Below are 18,600 nucleotides of genomic sequence, written 5' to 3' on the forward strand. Positions count from 1 at the left end.
CACTCTACCTAGGCCTTTCAGTATTCATCCCAAGTTCAATTGTCATTTGACCATACACATGAATAGAGCCAAATGAAACAGCATTCTTCTTGGGGTCGAGGTGCAAAACACAGTACCAGCAGTCATGGACAGTACATTTAGCACATACATTTATAATAGCAGAAGAAAATACAGTCCAAAACAAATGTAAAAATAATATAGCCCAATAATAGTGTCATGGACTGTAGATTGATGGTGCATGGATATTGTCCTCGAGCCACTTTTCTGCAAGTCCAAGCCAGTAGCACTTCCTCATCTCATGCAAATGTAGCCATAGACAAACACAATCCGGCTTGTCTTCCACTGGGCGACCACCGTGGGCAACACCAATGGGTGTGGCCAGCCCCAACCCCACATGGAATCCAGTAGTACGTGACTGGCTTTTGTGTCTCCTTCCTCAGTGGCCGAAATAGGCCACCCCAACAAATGAAATGTGGGTCTTGTCCATCCATGCAACAACTGACGCAACACAGATACCCGCATTTGGTCTCACCATTGAACCAGTGAATCAGACTCTCGGTATTCTGTGTTACCAGTGCCTAACAGGGTCCTGGGATCACAATAACAGTGCCCAAGACAATTACCCACTCTGTCCGTTGTACTGTACACCACCTCTGACTTGTTCTTCCCTGGATGGCTAAATCAAGGTGCAATACGGTGCACAAGTCTAGCTCCACTGCTATCCAGCAGCTTGCTGATGGGATAGACCTGCTGTTCTTGCTGTTCTTAATGACAAGCAATATCTTGCAATCTTGACTGTGAGTCATCGCCACCCACACAAAATGCTGAAGGAACTCAGCAGGCCAAACAGCATCTATAGAAAAAAAAGTCCTGCTGAAGGATTTCAGCATGGAAGATTGACTGTACTTTTTTCTATAGATGCTGCCTGGTCTGCTGAGTTCCTCCAGCATTTTATGCGTATTACTTGAATTTCCAGCATCAGCAGATTTTCTCTTGTTTATGATTGTGAGTCCTTGTGCAGGGTTCCCTAAAGTGAATAACGATGCATTTCTTACACTGTATTCCATCTGCCATTTCTTTCCATTCTCTTAATCTGTCCAAGTTCTTCTTCAGAAACTGCTTTCTCAACACTACCTGCCTGCCCACTTACCTATGCATGATTTGCAAACTTGGCCCCAAAGCCATCAATTCAGTCATCCAAATCATTGACATATAATGTGAAAAGTAGTGGACCCAATACCGACCTCTGGAATACCACTAGTAATCTGGTAATGTAGGCAAACACTTATAAAGTAGCAAGAGACAAAGCAGTTCAGCTCTGTCATTTAAACAGTTGAACTGTCTCACTGACAGTACTGAAGATCAGTTTATAGTTTGAATGTGATTCCCTATCTTTATGCATTGCTGATTATTCAAAGACCTTGTTAATAAATTCCCAATTACATCAAGACTGTAACATAATTGGGTTCATTCTTTGGACCTTGAGAGGATATGGCTACATTCCATGGAATGCACAGGGCTCCAGGCAGAGTTGAAATCAAGAGCCATTTACTTTCCATCTCAAGTTGCTGATCTGTTTTGTTTTAGGATACATCCATCATTGAGGAAGTGTCGAAATCGAAACCGTTCCAAACCGCCAGTTCTTTGAAATCCAAGCAGGGAAAGCTAGCAAAATAAAGCACTTACTGGAAAGGTGCCAGGAATGGGGGAGTCTGGTGTAGCTGGATTTGTTATCCTTTTCAGTGGGAGTTTTGAGTCCCTTAGCATTGTGGAATGGATGGAATACATCAAAAGAAGCTGCTTACACTCATGAATGTAAACTAGAGATCTTAGATTGAATGTAAACGGGGAAATGATGAAGAGGATATAATGCTCCTCTTTCCAGTGAGCTAAGTGAAAGGATGCTGGCTGCAGATTCTGTTATCTAATTCTCAGCTGTAAATTAATACGCTGCAGAGAAGATGGTTGTGTTCCTAGAAAATGACCTGCATTGTAATTTTCTGTGACATGAAGGCTTGCCACCTTTTTCTGCTTTGAGAAACAATGGGGAGAGGGGTTGGGAAGGAGATAAAATCTGTCCTTCAGCAACACACAAAATGCTGGAGGAAATCAGGCAGCATTTATGGATGGAAATAAACTATCGTTGTTACAGGGTCTCAGCCCGAGCATCAACTGATTATTCCCCCTCCATAGATGCTGCCTGACTTGCTGACCTCCAGCATTTTTTGTTTCTGTTGCTCAAGCATTCCAGCATCTACAGAATCCCTTGGGTGTCAAAAAAATTGGGAATGTTTTGCAGGTTGGACAGCACCTGTGGACGTAAAAGATTAATGTTTTTGTATTTTTAAATTCTGTCCTTCTTTACTTCATAGACTCCATGAGGGTGAATTTTATTCCATATCTTCAACTTCGGGGTAATGGTTAGTGAATTCTCTAGTGGTGGATTACAAGTACCCGATTGTCATAACCCAAGGGTTGGCTGGTGGAGCGGTGTGCATTCCACATCTCCAGAGCTGGCACAAATAGGATGAACTATGTGGTGGTGTTTGCTCTGTGGTTCGGCGATATCAGCCTGAATTTCTCTGGGACTGTGGCTTGTATTGTCTGAGACTGCAGTTTGGTATAGTCATAGAGTTCCAGTCATACGTGCAGCAAACCTGGCAAGTTTTGAAAATCTCAGAACAAGATGGTTGTTGAATTCACTGAGAAAGTGAGGCACACAATTGGCGAAATCTAAACAGAGGGCCAGCACAGTAGCAAAGCAATAGTAACCTTTATAGTGCCAGTGGTCATTGATCAGTGTTCGATTTTTGCCACTATCTGTAAGCCTGTGTGCTCTCCTTGTGACTGCCTGGGTTTCCTCAGGTTTCAGAGACATCCAGGTTCGGGTTACTGAGTGTGGATGTTCAGGTTCAGTTTATTGTCGTTTATGTGCTATGTTGGTGGCGGAAACATGGTGGTACATGTAGGCTTCCTCAAGCAATCCTTGACCGTGTTGGTTTTTGACACAAACGACACCTTTCACTGTGTTAATGTATATGCGACAAATCTAATCTTTATTAATGAGCAGCAGTGTGGGGAACAATTTTATGTTACTTTTCTATTAGTGTTTTAAGCTTAGAGCAGTCAATCAAACTCCATCGTTTGTTTATTCTAAAACATTTTGGATGTAGTATTTCATTACATTTTTAAAGGCAAGTCGGCTAACAATTTCCCAGCTTCTCACGTCATCTGCCTTCCCCTTCACCTAGTCCAGGGGTCGGCAACCCGCGGCTCTTTCATCTCTGTGCTGCGGCTCCCTGTGGTTTGTTAGTTTTTGAAATGTAATTCGAAATTTGAAGATTATGGTGATCTTGTACAATCTAAATAAAACGTTGTGGCAACACCATTTCCTGGCACATCCGAACCGGCTCACAATTAGCCACCGTTCCGGCTAAGGAAGATAGCCTACGGGGGTTTGTGAGTACGTGTCTTTTGGAGCATCCGTGCCCACGGGGGGGCGGGTTGAGGGAGGCTTTAAAGCAAGGCTGTTTAGTTCGAATAAAGTTATCTTTGACTGCAGTGTCGTTATCTTAGCGCTGCGTGTAGCACACCGCCACAACGTGTTTTTTATCGCTATTAATATACGTCACCACTGCCAATCCCTGACACCCGCCAGTGCGCGATTTCTTTTAATTTTTCGATCGAAGGTAGGCTAACTATGGAGTAACCTTCAACCCAACGTCTTTTTTTCAGAGTTCAAAATGTTTTTGTTGCATGCAGAAATGTAATTTCGTTTTCTCTGCAGGAGTTCATCAATTTCATAAATGTAACACATTATAGTTTGTTTATACATAGCATAAAGGCAAAAAAAACCGTTGTATGCAGTGTTATTTCATTTTAAATGTCAAAAGGGTTTTGTGGCTCCCAGTGTTTTCTTTTCTGTGGGAAATGGGTCCATATGGCTCTTTCAGTGGTAATGGTTGCCGACCCCTGACCTAGTCGCATCTATCACCTTCTAGCTTGTACTTCTCCTAGCACAGGGGTCGGCAACGTTTACCACTGAAAGAGCCAATATGGACCCATTTCCCACAGAAAAGAAAACACTGGGAGCCACAAAACCCTTTTGACATTTAAAATGAAATAACACTGCATACAACGGTTTTTATTTGCCTTTATGCTATGTATAAACAAACTATAATGTGTTGCATTTATGAAATTGATGAACTCCTGCAGAGAAAACGAAATTACATTTCTGCATGCAACAAAAACATTTTGAACTCCAAAAAAAAGACGTTGGGTTGAAGGTTACTCCATAGGTAGCCTACCTTGGATCGAAGAATTAAAAGAAAGCGCGCACAGGCGGGTGTCAGGCATTGGCAGTGGTGACGTATATTAATAGCGATAAAAAACACGTTGTAGCGGTGTAGCGCTACATGCAGCGCTAAAATGAAGACACTGTAGTCAAAGGTAACTTTATTCGAACTAAACAGCCTTGCTTTAAAGCCTCCCTCAACCCGTCCCCGTGGGCGCGGATGCTCCAAAAGACACGTACTCACAAACCCTCGTAGGCTATCTCCCTTAGCTGGAACAGTGGCTAATTGTGAGCTGGTTCGGATGTGCCAGGAAATGGGGTCTCCACAACGTTTTTAGATTGTACAAGATCACCATAATCTTCAAATTTCGAATTACATTTCAAAAACTAACAAACTATGGGGAGCCGCAGCACAGAGATGAAAGAGTCGCATGCGGCTCTGGAGCTGCGGGTTGCCGACCCTTGTCCTAGCATCTTATTCCGGCTTCAGCCCCATTCTTTTCTACGGTAGTTCTGATGAAAGGTCTCAACCTGAAGCATTGACTATTTATTCCCCTCCATAAATACTGCCTGATCTGCTGACATGCCTCAGCACTTTGTGAATGTCAATAATAGTATGCCTGTTTCAATTAACTTTTTTTTCCAAGATTGTTTAATGTAATTTCCAGTTCACAAGTGTAAAGGAGAAGAAAATAATGGTTACTTCAGATCTGGTGCAGCACAATAAAAAACACAATGCGATGGAGAACACAATAAAAAAAAAAGGATAAATATTAATGGCTTCCATATGATGATTGTATTTACATTGTACCTAGGTACTCCTGTACTTACTACCTATTTTTCAGGAATTTTCAGCATTGTGATTACTGGTGAGCAATGAGGCCAATCGTTGTTTGGGATTGACTGTGGACATTGTGTCCTAGCTGTTTATGTGATATACAAGGTAGGGTTGTACAAAATGGGGAGCAAGTTGTTCACGCAGCAGGCTCCCCCTCTCCAAGTAGCTGATGAATCCAAAGGGTTGGCAAAGATCGATGCAGTTTGCACCAGTGACGTCGCAAGAATTGCCAGTCAGCATTTAACTCATACTCTCCCAAAACATTCTGCATGAGTGGGTATAGCATATGGCAGTGGAGGTTTGAGATCAGAGTTTTCCTTATCCACTGGTGACCAATTTGGCTTAATTTTAGACCTTCAAGTTGCACTCACTGCAAATCATGTATATAACTTCACTTTTTCCCCTCCCATTCTCTGCCCTCAAACTAATTTCAATCTATTCCTTTATTTCACCCACCACCACTACTCAGCATCTTTGTTGCAGGTTCCAGCATCTGCAGAGTCTCTGCTGCTAAAGAGCATCTGTATTGGGTGGAAGCAGGAAGGGGAAACTGGCCAAGCATTAAGATACGGCTTAGCATTAAAGGAGATCGAGTCCCAGTTGAAAATATTTCATCAAGTTTGAATGAAACAGCATGATATCTGGGCAGATCTGAAAAGTTCTTTACAATCAAAATTCAGATTAAAATTCAACTTCTGCATTCAGCTTCTTGCTGCATTGAATTTTCCTTGATCTCCCACCGCAGAGAAAGTTGATGCTTTTTTTCATGAAGCCAGGTGGTTTGTCCAGTGCCAACATTAACAATGCTAAGCTCTGTTTGAATTCTCTCATATGGATGTGCTGCTTCTAAACTGGGTAAAGTGTCAGGGAGCTGAATGATGTGTTTTTTGTGATTCTGTATTCATCTGGCAGCAAAGGGGATCTCTAGTCCTCACTTTAGAGAGACACTGCATTCCTCACTTTAGAGAGAGATGAAAATACACAGCAGTTGGATGAGAGTTTTTGTGTATAAATTGCTAAATAGAACAGTACAGCACAGTGCAGTCCTTTGCCCTCTGAAGTTGTGCAAACCTTTGAACCTATACTTCAGGACTAATCTAACCCTTCTCTCCATTTTTCTTTCTTTCATGTGCCTGTCTAAGAGTCTCTTAAATCTCCCTAATGTGTCTGCCTCTTCCAACTGCTGGTAATGCACCACTCTGTTTAAAAATATCTCCCACTGTTTTTTTTTTGTCCAATCACCTTAAATTATACCCACTTGTATTAGCTGTTTCTGCCTGTCCATTCAATTAATGCCTTTAACTTTTTACTCGAATTAACTTCCAGTAATTTTCCCCCCTCTACCTATCCATTCTCCACTCTGGCTCCCCTCCTACCTCTTCTCTTCTCACCTGTCATCTCTCTTGGGTCCCCTCCTCCTTCCCTTTCTCCCATGATTTACTCTCCTCTGCAACCCTTTACTTATCATCTCCCAGCTTGTTATTTCATCTTCCCTCCTTCACCCATCTACCTACTCCCTCACTTGGCTTCACCTGTTGCTTCCTAGCTATCGTCAACTAATGTGGATTGATAACTGCTTCCAGATTCCCACATGACTCACCTTCCCCATTACCTAGTCTTACCTTTCCACCTGCTAGCTTGTACTTCCTCTTTCCTCAATTTCTTATTCTGGCTTCTTCCCCCTTCCTTTCCAGTCCAAAACATCAACTATTTATTCCTTCTGATAGATCATTTTATAATAAATAAGTAATAAATAAATAAATAATAAGCTGCAATAAGTGTATGGGACACTGGAAAATTGTTGAATTTCCCCTTGGGGATGAATAAAGTATCTATCTATCTATCTTTTTATCTAATGAGTGACCAGAGCTGAACAGAATATTCCTTGTATGTTTTAACCAGAGTTTAATAGAACTGCAGCATTTCTTTACAGCTCTCGCGCTCAATCCCCTGTCTAATGAAGGCCAACATACCATGCACCTTTTTAACCTCTCTGTCTTCCTTGATACTTTAATATCTTCTATCCTTAGACTGGCCTAAAACTGACCTTTTGAGTATTTATAATTTTACATCACGATTTTCAACATCTGTGATTCTATTATATCTACTCTTCCATTCCATTTTATTATCGAGGGAACCGGGTTGCAGGTAGTCAGATTAGTGAAGGTTGACCTATATATATTATACTACCTTGAAGTACATCTCCTAAAAGGCAGCTATGAAATATAGAAACCCAAAAGAATCCATTAAAAATAGACTGTCAAACACCCAAAGTGCAGAGGAAAAAGAAGCAAATTATGCAAAAAACCAGCACAAGCAAATAAGTGTTCTGAACTGAAGTCCACAGAGAGTCTGTCCCCACCCTTAGTTTGGCGCAGAGCAGCAAGCTGAACTGGCCTGTCCTGAGCTCAACCCTTCTAATTCAGTTCGGCACTTAAATCAGTTGAATCTCTGGTCTTCCTCACTCTTGCTGATGGTCTTGCTATCTCGTTTTGCCTTGGTTATGCTGCATCGAATTGCCTCCCAAGTCCAAAGGGAAGTTATAGATTATTGCTTCAATGATCACTTACCAGAAAAAGAGTGAATAACGAAGTTTCACTGTTTCACTGGCTACCAGCAGAAGTCACTGAGCACCATGTCCAGATACTTTTAGTATCACTTTATGTACGTGTAATCATTCCATGTATATAAGCTATCTTATGTATTAACAGTACTGTGCAAAAGTCTGAGGCACATGTATATAGATAAGGAGCTTATGACTGTTGCACAGTACTGTAGTAATTTTATGTATTACATTGTATTGCTGCTGCTGCAAAAAAAATCAAATTTCCTGTCATATGTGAGTGATGATAAACCTGATTCTGATACTGGTCTCTATTGTGAACTGAGAGTGGGAAGGGAGCAGGGAAAGGGGAATCATGGTTGGGAAGAGGGGAGGGAACGGGAAGCACCAGGGAGACATTCTGCAATGAGCAACAAACTAATTGAAATCAAATTACTTTACCTGGTGTCTCGGGGCTGGGTGTGCCTGCTCTCACGCCACCTCCATGCCCTGGCGCTTAGTCTGCCACCTCTCCCACACTCCTCCCATGTGCTCTACCCTCATCATTCCCAGCATTCTTTCTCCTGCCAGATTTATAGACTCACTCTCCACTCCATATTGACAAATACTGTACTGTGCAAAGGTCTTGGCATCCGAGCTCTATATACATATATATATATACATGCTTACATACAGTTTGTTTATTGTTTTTATTATTGTGTTTTTATATATGCTGCATTGGATCCAGAGTAACAGTTATTTTGTTCTCCTTTACACTGTACTGGAAATTACATTAAACAGTCTTGAATCTTGAAGGGCAGAACACCACAACTGATTTCATTACTAATTTATTTCTGCTGTATTTTGCAGGTGCGTATTCCAACCCCACTCAACACCAGTGGAGTGCAAGTCATCTGTATGAAAGGAAAAGCCAAGTACAAGGCTAGTGAGAATGCAATCGTGTGGAAGTAGGTGGCCTTAAACTTTATTAATTAAACTTTGCTCCATTATAGTTGTGCTACAGGATACCTACAACAAAATTAGTGGAGATGCAGCTAGTTCAAGCTGCTGCCACAGCTCCAGTTTAATCTTGACCTCCTGTGTTTCTTCTGTGTGTTGTACCACAGGGGTTGGTGTTGAATCCATTGTTGTTTGTCATCTATATCAACAATCTGGAAGATAATATGGTAAAGTGGACTGGCAGATTTGTGGGTGACACTAAGATTTGTGATATATACAGTGCCTCTAAAACATATTCACCCCCCCTTGGAAGTTTTCATGTTTTATTGTTTTACAACATTGAATCACAGGGGATTTAATTTGGCGTTTTTGATAGTGATCAACAGAAAAGACATTCATTTCATAGTGAAAAGAAATTTTACCAATTTATTATAGTTATTAAATACAAAATAGTTGATTGCATAATTACTCAAGCCCTTCAAGTCAGTATTGAGTAGATGCACCTTTGGCAGCAATAACAGTCTGTGTGGATAGGTCTCTTATCAGCTTTGCATATCTGGACACTGCAATTTTCCTCCTTCTTTACAAAACTGCTTAGGCTCTATTAGATTGCATTGGAGTTGTGAGTGAACAGTCATTTTTAAGTCCAGCCACAAATTCTCAATTGAATCGAGGTCTGGTCTCTGATTTGGCCACTCCAAGGCAAATGTTTTTAAGCCATTCCTGTGTAGCTTTGGCTTTATGCTTGTTATGCTTGGAGTCATTGTCTTCCTGGAAAACATGTCTTCTCCCAACGCGCAGTTCCCTTGCAGAATGCATCAGGTTTTCCTCTAGGATTTCCAGCATTCATTTTACCCTCTACTTTCACAAGCCTTCCAGAGCCTGCTGCAGCGAAGAATCCCCACAGCATGCTTCATGATAGGGATGGTGTGATTTTGATGATGTGCGATGTATGACTTAAGTCTGATGGCCAAAAAAGCCCAATTTTGGATTCATCAGACCATAGAACTTTTTTCCAGTTCACGTCAGAGTCTCTCACATGCCTTCAGGCAAACTCTAGCCGAGGTTTCATTTAGTTTTCTTTTTCAACATTGGCTTTCTCTTTACCCCTGTCCCATAAAGTTGCGACTGGTGAAGCACCTGGGAGCATTCTCTTCCATCTCAGCCACTGAAGCTCCAGAGTTGTCATAGGTTTCTTGGTGGCCTCCCTTGCTATTTCCTTTCTTGCACAGTCACTCAGTTTTTGAGGAAAGCCTGCTCTAGGCAGATTTACAGCTGTGTCATGTTCTTCCATTTTTTTGAGGATTGACTTAACTGTACTTCAAGGGATATTCCATGGCTTGAAGTTTTCTTGTATCTGTCTCCTGACTTATGTTTTTCAATAAGGTTTTTGCAGAGTTGCTTGAAGTGTTCTTTTGTCCTCACTGTAGAACTTTTGCCAGGATATTAGCTCACCTGTAGTTGGACCTTCCAGATACAGGTGTATTTTTACTACAATCAATTGAAACACTTCGACTGCACACAAGTCTCCAAAAACACTTCTCTATTTAACTAATTATATTACTTCTAAAACCAGTTGGCTGCACCAGTGATGATTTGGTGTATCATATTTAAAGGGGTGAATACTTGTGCAATCAATTATTTTGCGTTTTATATTTTCTATTGATCAGTGTAAAAAAAAAGCCAAATTAAATCCTCTGTGATTCAGTGTTATAAAACAATAAAACGTGAAAACTTTTATGGGGTAGAATACTCTTTGTAGACATTGTAAGTTTTTAGATTGGAGTGGACTGATTATGGATATTCAGCATGGCTTCGTGCATGATAGTAGGTAATTTCTAACCAATGTTAAGAGTATTTCAGGAAGCTACCAGGAACGTTGATGAAGGCAAGGCAGTGGGTGTTGTCTATATAGATTTTAGCAAAGCATTTCACAATGTCCTGAATGGGAAGTTAGTCAAGATAGTTCAGTTGCTTGGCATTTGATGAGGTAGTAAATTGGATTAGACATTGGCTTTCTGGGAATAAATTTGTGTATATTTACAAAATACAGTTAAGTTGGTCAGTAAAACTATCGAAAATCTTTTCTTTGTACTTTTGTCAGTTAAATAAAGGTTCACGTGAATTAACGTATCACAGATTTTTGTTTTTATTGCATTTTGGAAAATGTCCCAACTTTTCTGGAAATGGAGTTTGTATTGTAATGCTAGAAGCATTGTAAGAAAGGTGGATGAGCTTAGATCATGGATTGACACCTGGAAATATGATGTAGCTATTAGTGAAACATGGTTGCAGGAGGGGTGTGATTGGTAACTAAATATTCCTGGATTTTGTTGCTTCAGGTGTGATACAATTGGAGGGACAAGAGGGGGAGGGGTTGCATTGCTTGTCAGAGAAAATATTACATCTGTGCTCTGGCAGGATAGATTAGAGGGCTCATCTAGGGAGGCTAGTTGGGTGGAATTGAGGAATGGGAATGGTGTAGTAACACTTATAGGGGAGTATTATAGACCACCTAATGGGGAGCAAGAATTGGAGGAGCAAATTTGCAAGTAGATAGCAGATATTTGTAGTAAGCACAGGCTTGTGATTGTGGGAGATTTTAATTTTCCACACAAAGACTGGGAAGCCCATATTGTAAAAGAGATGGATGGTTTGGAGTTTGTAAAAGGTGTGCCGGATAGTTTTTTGCAGCAATACATAGAGGTACTGACTAGAGAAGGGGCAGTGTTGGATCTTCTGTTAGGGAATGAAATAGGTCAGGTGATGGAGGTATGTGTCGGGGAGCACTTCGGGTCCAGTGATCACAATGCCATTAGTTTCAATATAATTATGGAGAAAGATAGGACTGGACCCAGAGTTGAGATTTTTGATTGGAGAAAGGCTAACTTTGAGGAGATGCGAAAGAATTTAGAAGGAGTGGATTGGGGCAATTTGTTTTATGGGAAGGATGTAATAAAGAAATGGAGGTCATTTAAAGGTGAAATTTTGAGGGTACAGAATCTTTGTTCCTGTTAGGTTGAAAGGAAAGGTTAAAAGTTTGACAGAGCCATGGCTTTCAAGGGATATTGGAAACTTTGTTTGGAAAAAGAGAGATATCTACAATAAATATAGGCAGCATGGAGTAAATGAGGTGCTCAAGGAATATAAAGAATGTAAGAAGAATCTTAAGAAAGAAATTAGAAAAGCTAAAGGAAGATACGAGGCTGCTTTGACAAGTCAGGTGAAAATAAATCCGAAGGGTTTCTATAGTTATATTAATAGCAAAAGGATAGTGAGGGATAAAAGTGGTCCCTTAGAGAATCAGAGCGGAATCAGAGTGTGGAGCCGAAAGAGATGGGGGAGAATTTGAACTATTTCTTTTCTTTGGTATTCACTAAGGAGAAGGATATTGAATTGTGTAAGGTAAGGGAAACAAGTAGGGAAGTTATGGAAACTATGACGATTAAAGAGGAGGAAGTACTGGAACTTTTAAGGAATACAAAAGTAGATAAATCTCCGGGTTCTGAAGGATATTCCCTAGGACCTTGAGGGAGGTTAGCGTAGAAATAGCAGGGGCTCTGACAGAAATATTTCAAATGTCATTAGAAACGTGGGTGGTGCCGGAGGATTGGCGTATTGCTCATGTGGTTCCATTGTTTAAAAAGGGTTCTAAGAGCAATTATAGGCCTGTCAGTGGTGGGTAAATTACTGGAAAGTATTCTTAGCAAATTTCCAGAAAAGTTGGGATATTTTCCGAAATGCAATAAAAACAAAAATCATCTGTGAAAATCCCTGGAAAACTGTCCAATTGTCAATAAATCTGAAGCCCTCCCTCCTGCACCATGCCTTCAGCCATGTGTTGATCTGCACTATCTTACTATTTCTAAACCCACCTGCAAGTGGCACTGGTGGCAATCCTGAGATTACTATCCTGTAGGTCTTGTCCTTTAACTTGGCACCTACCTCCCTAAGCTCACCTTTCAGGACCTCCTCACTCTTCCTACCCACGTCATTGGTCCCAAAGGATGCCAAAGGTTTTTTCACATACATAAAAGTGTAAAGGAGGCTCAAGTGGTCACAGGAGGAATATATGAACTCATTACAGACAGTGACAGGAATTGAACCCTTATGTTATAATTGTTTGCAGTGTAAAACATTATGCTAACCACCATATCACTGTGCTGATCCACAATTCTAACTGCACAAATGTTGGAACTGGGAAATTGCCCCAGTATGTTGCTTTTCTGGGCCAGTTTAGGAGGTGTGTTGCTGTGCTGTTCAATCATGAAATTTTAAAATTGAAGATTGAGTATAAATCCCTGTGACCTAAAGACATTTCCTTGAAGTTAATGTCCTGATGAAGAGTCTCAGCCTGAAATGTTGACAGTTTATTCACTTCCATGGATGCTGATTTCCTCAAACATTTTGTGTGTATTGCTCTGGGTTTCCAGCATCTGCTGAATCTTTGCCCTTGGAGTAGGTACTATGTTAAATTGAAGGCAATATTAGTGCTCTTTTGTCCTTGGTTGTCATTGCATGTAAGTGTGATGGTTTGGAGTCATAAAACAAAATTTAGTTCAAAATGACAGTATTTGGCTCATCTAATCTATCGGTGCAGGTGGAGGTATGGAGATATGTCTTTACCAAAGAAAGTGTAAGGCTTTCCATCCCTCTGTTAGCCTGCAGGTTACCCTTGAGCAAGTTGTGGCAGGGTTATGAGGAGCCTCAAGAGCAGGTGATAGGTGTATATCACAAGTACTGGTCATTTAACCACTGATGCCAGGCAATCTCTGAGAAGTATTGATAATAGCTGGGGTCACCTGTCTTGTAAAGACACTACCCAGAAGAAGGAAATGGCAAACCACTTCTGTAGAAGTATTTGCCAAGAATAATCAGGGTCAGTCAGCCCCACTATTTATCATAGAAAACTAAAAAGATATGTTTCTAAGATATTTGACTATATTCTACAGAATATTCTATTGTACTCTGGGTATGGGCAATTGAATTGAAGGTAGGAACAGTCTGCTGGAGGAACTCAGCAGGTTGATCAGCGTCTGTGTGGCAGGAAGGGATTGTCATAATGCAGGGTTTCAAACAAAATGTTGGCAAGTATTGATGCAAGGTTTCCATCAAAGCGTCAACAGTTCCTTTCTCCCCACACAGACATTGCTCAACACTGCTGATTGAAACATATAAGATTATTAAGGAATTGGACACGCTAGAGCAGGCATGGGCAAACTACGGCCCGCGGGCCATATGCGGCCCATTAAGCTTTTTAATCCGGCCCGCAGAACTTGATGAAATTATATTAATAAACCTTGTTAATGTTTTTTCCCCGCAATTCTGGCGTTTTCCCAATAGATGACGCATTCTATATACATTGACCTTTGTTGAGGTGCAGCGTATTACTCCACATTTGCGCTTTACTTTGTGACCTTGTGGCGACACATTTCCTGGCACATCCGAACCGGCTCACAATTAGCCAGCGTTCCGGCTAAGGGAGATAGCCTGTGGGGATTTGCGAGCACAGAGCTCCGCATATTGGCGCGCTCTCACTGTTCTGTCATTGTGCAGGTCGTTGTTGAGTTTTGGCACAGGGGACAATTGAATAAGAAGGAGCAGGACAAGTAGACCTGCATCTCCTACCGTTTTTGAAATAAAGACTGTCAGGAGGAGAGTGATGATGATAATATCTTGAAGGATAACAGAATTTTCAGTGCTTTAAAATAATAACTTACTATTAAAAAAGCTGTATTTTATTCATTTAATTTTCAGTGTTTTAAAAGACATTTCAATAAATAGCTAAATACCATGGGACTTCAGAGACAGATATTTTGTTGTAATGCATTTGTTCATTTTCAATTGAAATTAAAGCACATGTTTTCTACATATCCCATGATATTTTATTTTCTCTTATGAGGTGTATTACCAAAACACTCCGTCCATCTGCTCCTGGTCCGGCCCCCCTGTCAAATTTTAGAACCCTTTGTGGCCCTCAAGTCAAAAAGTTTGCCCATCCCTGCGCTAGAGCCAGGAAACATGTTGGGGGAGTCTAAAACCAGAGGCCTCAGTTTAAGAATAAGGGGTAGGCCATTGAGAATGGAGTTGAGGAAAGATTTTTTCACCGAGGTTGTGGATCTATGGAATGCTCTGCCTCAGAAGGCAGTGGAGGCCAATTCTCTGGATGCTTTTAAGAAAGAGTTAGATAGAGCTCTTAAAGATAGCGGAGTCAAGGGATATGGGGGAGAAGGCAGGAACGGGGTACATTGTGGATGATCAGCCACGATCACATTGAATGGCGGTGCTGGCTCGAAAGGCAGAATGGCCTACTCCTGCACCTTTTGTCTATTGTCAATCTGCTAAGTTCCCCCCAGCAGATTGTTACTTCAGATTCCAGCACCTGCAGACTTTTGTGTCTCAAGAATATTGCTGAACCCTGCTATTATATATATAGATATGATTTGTAAGGTGGCACTGGACTTATTTGGAAAGCGGAAATTTATCCACTTTCATTAATCTCCTGTTACCTGTCCCCTCAGGATAAAGCGAATGGCAGGAATGAAGGAATCGCAGATCAGTGCGGAGATTGAGCTTCTACCCACTAATGATAAAAAGAAATGGGCTCGGCCACCCATTTCCATGAACTTTGAGGCAAGTATGATAGCCTAAAGGGCACTACTGTATGATCATGTTTTTGCATTTTCACAGTTCGTGGGCGACAGCTTACTGTCCATGTTGTATTACCCTGGCTTGCGTATCATATAGACAGCTGAGGCACAACATCCATGGTTGACTCTGATCAAAGGTCAGTGCTATTAAGGGGTCTACCATTAACTGCATACTTTCTCCTTTGACTTCCCAAAATGCAACACCTTACTTACCTGCATTAAACTCTTGTATCTCCTTAGTTTTTTGAACAAGTGCCCCTTTGTGCAGGGTGCTTCTTGACCCCATCCTGTACAGCCCATGTAACATATTTATCTCCATATTTTGGACTCTTCCCTACATTTACCCATATTACTTACTGCCTGTTTTGGTGGTGTTTAGGGTAGCAGCAAAGGTCCTCTATCTCCGGCTGTCCTTGGCCACTCAGATGTAGAAGGATGTTTTGATGTAGAAGGCTGTTTTCAAAGCAGTTTTGTTTGACCAGTCAGGGTTGTTAGCCCAGAGCTGAACCTTTGAATCTGGAGGAGCGGTGGACCACTCTTAATCTGGCCTCTACCCTTTGATTTGTTTGGCAGGAGGGACCCTACTAAGAGCCAAAGCATAAAGCCCTGACTCCAGCCAGCAGAGCTCTCTGGGTCATTGGTGCACGCAAGCCTTCTAACCATGACAAAGTCTTCTTGGAGGAAATTTACTCAAATACTGTTTAAAATTCCTTCATTAAACTTTGATGTTTTATTGTCCCTTGGTTTTCACTTGCTCCCCTTAACACACTGAAAATTCTAATGATATTTCTACTGTAGAGTGGATACAGATGTTCCTTTCAGTGCTGGAGTCTAGGATCTAAAGGCATATCCTCAGAAAAAAAGGGCATCTCTTTAAAACTAGTTGAGGAGAAACTTCAGCCAGAGTATGACAAATCATTGCCACAGGGGGATGTGGAGTCTGTCACTGAATGTAATGAAAGTAGAGATAGATAAGTTCTTTATTGGTAAGGAGGTAAAAAGCCTGCTTCAGCCCAGATATAGGGTGTTGACCTGAAATATCAACTATTTCCCTCCGAAGATGCTGCCTTGACCCACTGAGTCTTTCTGCTGTTTTGTTGGTTGCTGTAGAGGTCTCTGACTGGCAGGCTGAGGTGCATTTTTGCTGCCAACTTCATTTAACCAACCTCTTCCCATTGCCGTCTGCAGGTTCCATTCGCTCCTTCTGGGTTGAAGGTGCGTTACCTGAAAGTGTTCGAGCCAAAGTTAAACTACAGCGATCACGACGTGATAAAATGGGTCCGGTATATTGGGCGAAGCGGGATCTATGAGACCAGATGCTGAGAGCAGGGCTAACCCAGCAGCTCCACCCCTCCATGGCACCCACTGAAATCCATCGGACTCCTTGTTGGCTACTACACCCTGCACTTGATGTTGCCCAGGAGATGGCAGAAACTACATCTGTAATGTTGTGACTGCACGACCAACAATGGAGACCCAGTCGACAAACAATCCTGCTTCTGCCTCCTTTGATCTTTTTTTAATATATATATATTCTAATTCCTCCACCTGACCTGTCCTGTTCCCCTCAAACCGTATCCAAAAGCAGATCCCATTTCATGTCCACTTGACATTCAGCTCATACAGTGTATTTCCCAACAATGTAAACATATAGTAGTTCAATAGAATAGAGAATGTAACAGGACATATTTGGTAGACACTGAACTTTTAACTGCTAAAGTGTTGTAATGAATGTTCTGTGCAATTGACAGGCACCGCTAGTCCTTCCATCAAGCTGAGGTCCAGTTGCTGCAGTGTCTTTTTGTTTTGAATTATTAATCCCTGTGACTGAGATGCTTTGCCAGAAATGTTCCTTGTCTGTCTTTGGTTCGTGCAGTGGAGTGTAAGTTCACTGGCTGACACTTGTCTCTGTGAAATTTCAAGCTTTGCCGCTGAGGGAGGGGTAGAAGGCACCACAGGAACGACGAGGGTGTATATCAGTATGTATTTACTGCTCAAAAGGGAGGAATATGTGCTTAACATTTATGGAAGGTGAAACACACCTCTATTAATCCCAGGTCTAATGACCAGGACCTTTGAAAGGAGGGGCAAGACAGACCTAGAACCAGAGTGATGGAAGGTAATTCCAGGTCCCTTCCTCCATGGAGATTCCTTTTCTCTTTGCTCACTCTGGCTTTGAGCCTGTCTCCGTGGAGCTGGTTGGTGCAGACAAGCTTGCATTACAGCACAGGAGTTGCATATCCCTGCGCAGTTCTGTTAACACTGGGCCTCAGTACTGTGTGTATGTGTCAGATCATGGCTACTTTGGTCAGTCGGTGACCGTTTTCAGAGAAGGGACGAATGCTGAAGGTGCTCGTCTGTAAATCCTTCTGCTTGATGGTGTGATTCTTCTTGAACAACTTTTTGTGATTGTCCAGTTAATCTTAATAAACCATACAGAATCAGTTAGATTGTGGCACTTCATTTAACTAAAGAAGAGGGGAAATTAGTCTTTGAAATTTTCCTTTGCTCCTCAACACTAAGATCTGTCTTGTCTAATCTTTGAAGTTACCATAGGTGGCATTTCAAAGAACACAATGCAGGCCCTTCGGCCTATGATTTTGTGCCTATCTATGAGTTTCTTCAATATCCCTAATGTATCTGCCTCTACCACAACACCTGACAGGGATTTCAATGCACTCACCAATTTCTTTGGTCTTCCCTCCTGGTGATCTGAACAAGATAATAAAGGATGATATCTAATTAAAGATCAGCTTTATTTGTCCCATGTACATTGAAACATACAGTAAAATGCATCATTTGTATAAGCGACCAGCAGTCTGAGGATGTGCTAGAGGATGCCTGCAAGTGTTGCAATACTTCTGGTGCCAACATCACATATCCACAACTTACTAACCTGTATATCTGTGGAAATTGGGAGGAAACTGGAGCACCTGGAGGAAACCCATGTGGTCATGGGGAGAACATACAAACTCCTTCAGTGTCTCCCTGTAGAGAGATTCGAAAGCAGAACAAGTAATCCGGTGGAGGATCTAGAAACTCGACTGGGCTTGTGGGGGGGGGGGGGGAAGTTGTCAATGTTTTGTAAAGTTCAATGTTTCCTTCCCCTCCCCACAAATGCTGAATCTTCTGAGTTCTTACAACAGATAGCTGAAAAGCATCTCCACTGCGTCCGCTGTGCCAGCTGCAACCTGCTGGCCAACAATTATAATTGCATTAAATATGGAACACCTATGAGATGGATTTTTAGAGCAGCTTGTGGTTTGAGCCCACTAGGGAAAAGGCAATTCAGGATTGGGTATTATGTACACACCTA

General features: G+C 41.6%; 1 protein-coding gene across 1 annotated transcript in view; it reads left to right on the top strand.

Moving 5' to 3' along the window:
• Positions 1–17,732, top strand: part of LOC132406420 (AP-2 complex subunit mu) — a 78,984-nt gene extending 61,252 nt beyond the window's left edge. The window contains exons 9-11 of the mRNA XM_059992058.1: positions 8,545–8,642; positions 15,156–15,267; positions 16,473–17,732. Of these exons, the coding sequence (XP_059848041.1) occupies positions 8,545–8,642; positions 15,156–15,267; positions 16,473–16,607 (345 nt within the window). The 3' untranslated portion in view covers positions 16,608–17,732. The remainder of the gene's footprint in view (positions 1–8,544; positions 8,643–15,155; positions 15,268–16,472) is intronic.
• Positions 17,733–18,600: the final 868 nt, after the last annotated feature.

This window comes from Hypanus sabinus, chromosome 2 (assembly GCF_030144855.1).
Source record: "Hypanus sabinus isolate sHypSab1 chromosome 2, sHypSab1.hap1, whole genome shotgun sequence".
NCBI classification, from domain to species: Eukaryota; Metazoa; Chordata; class Chondrichthyes; order Myliobatiformes; family Dasyatidae; genus Hypanus; species Hypanus sabinus.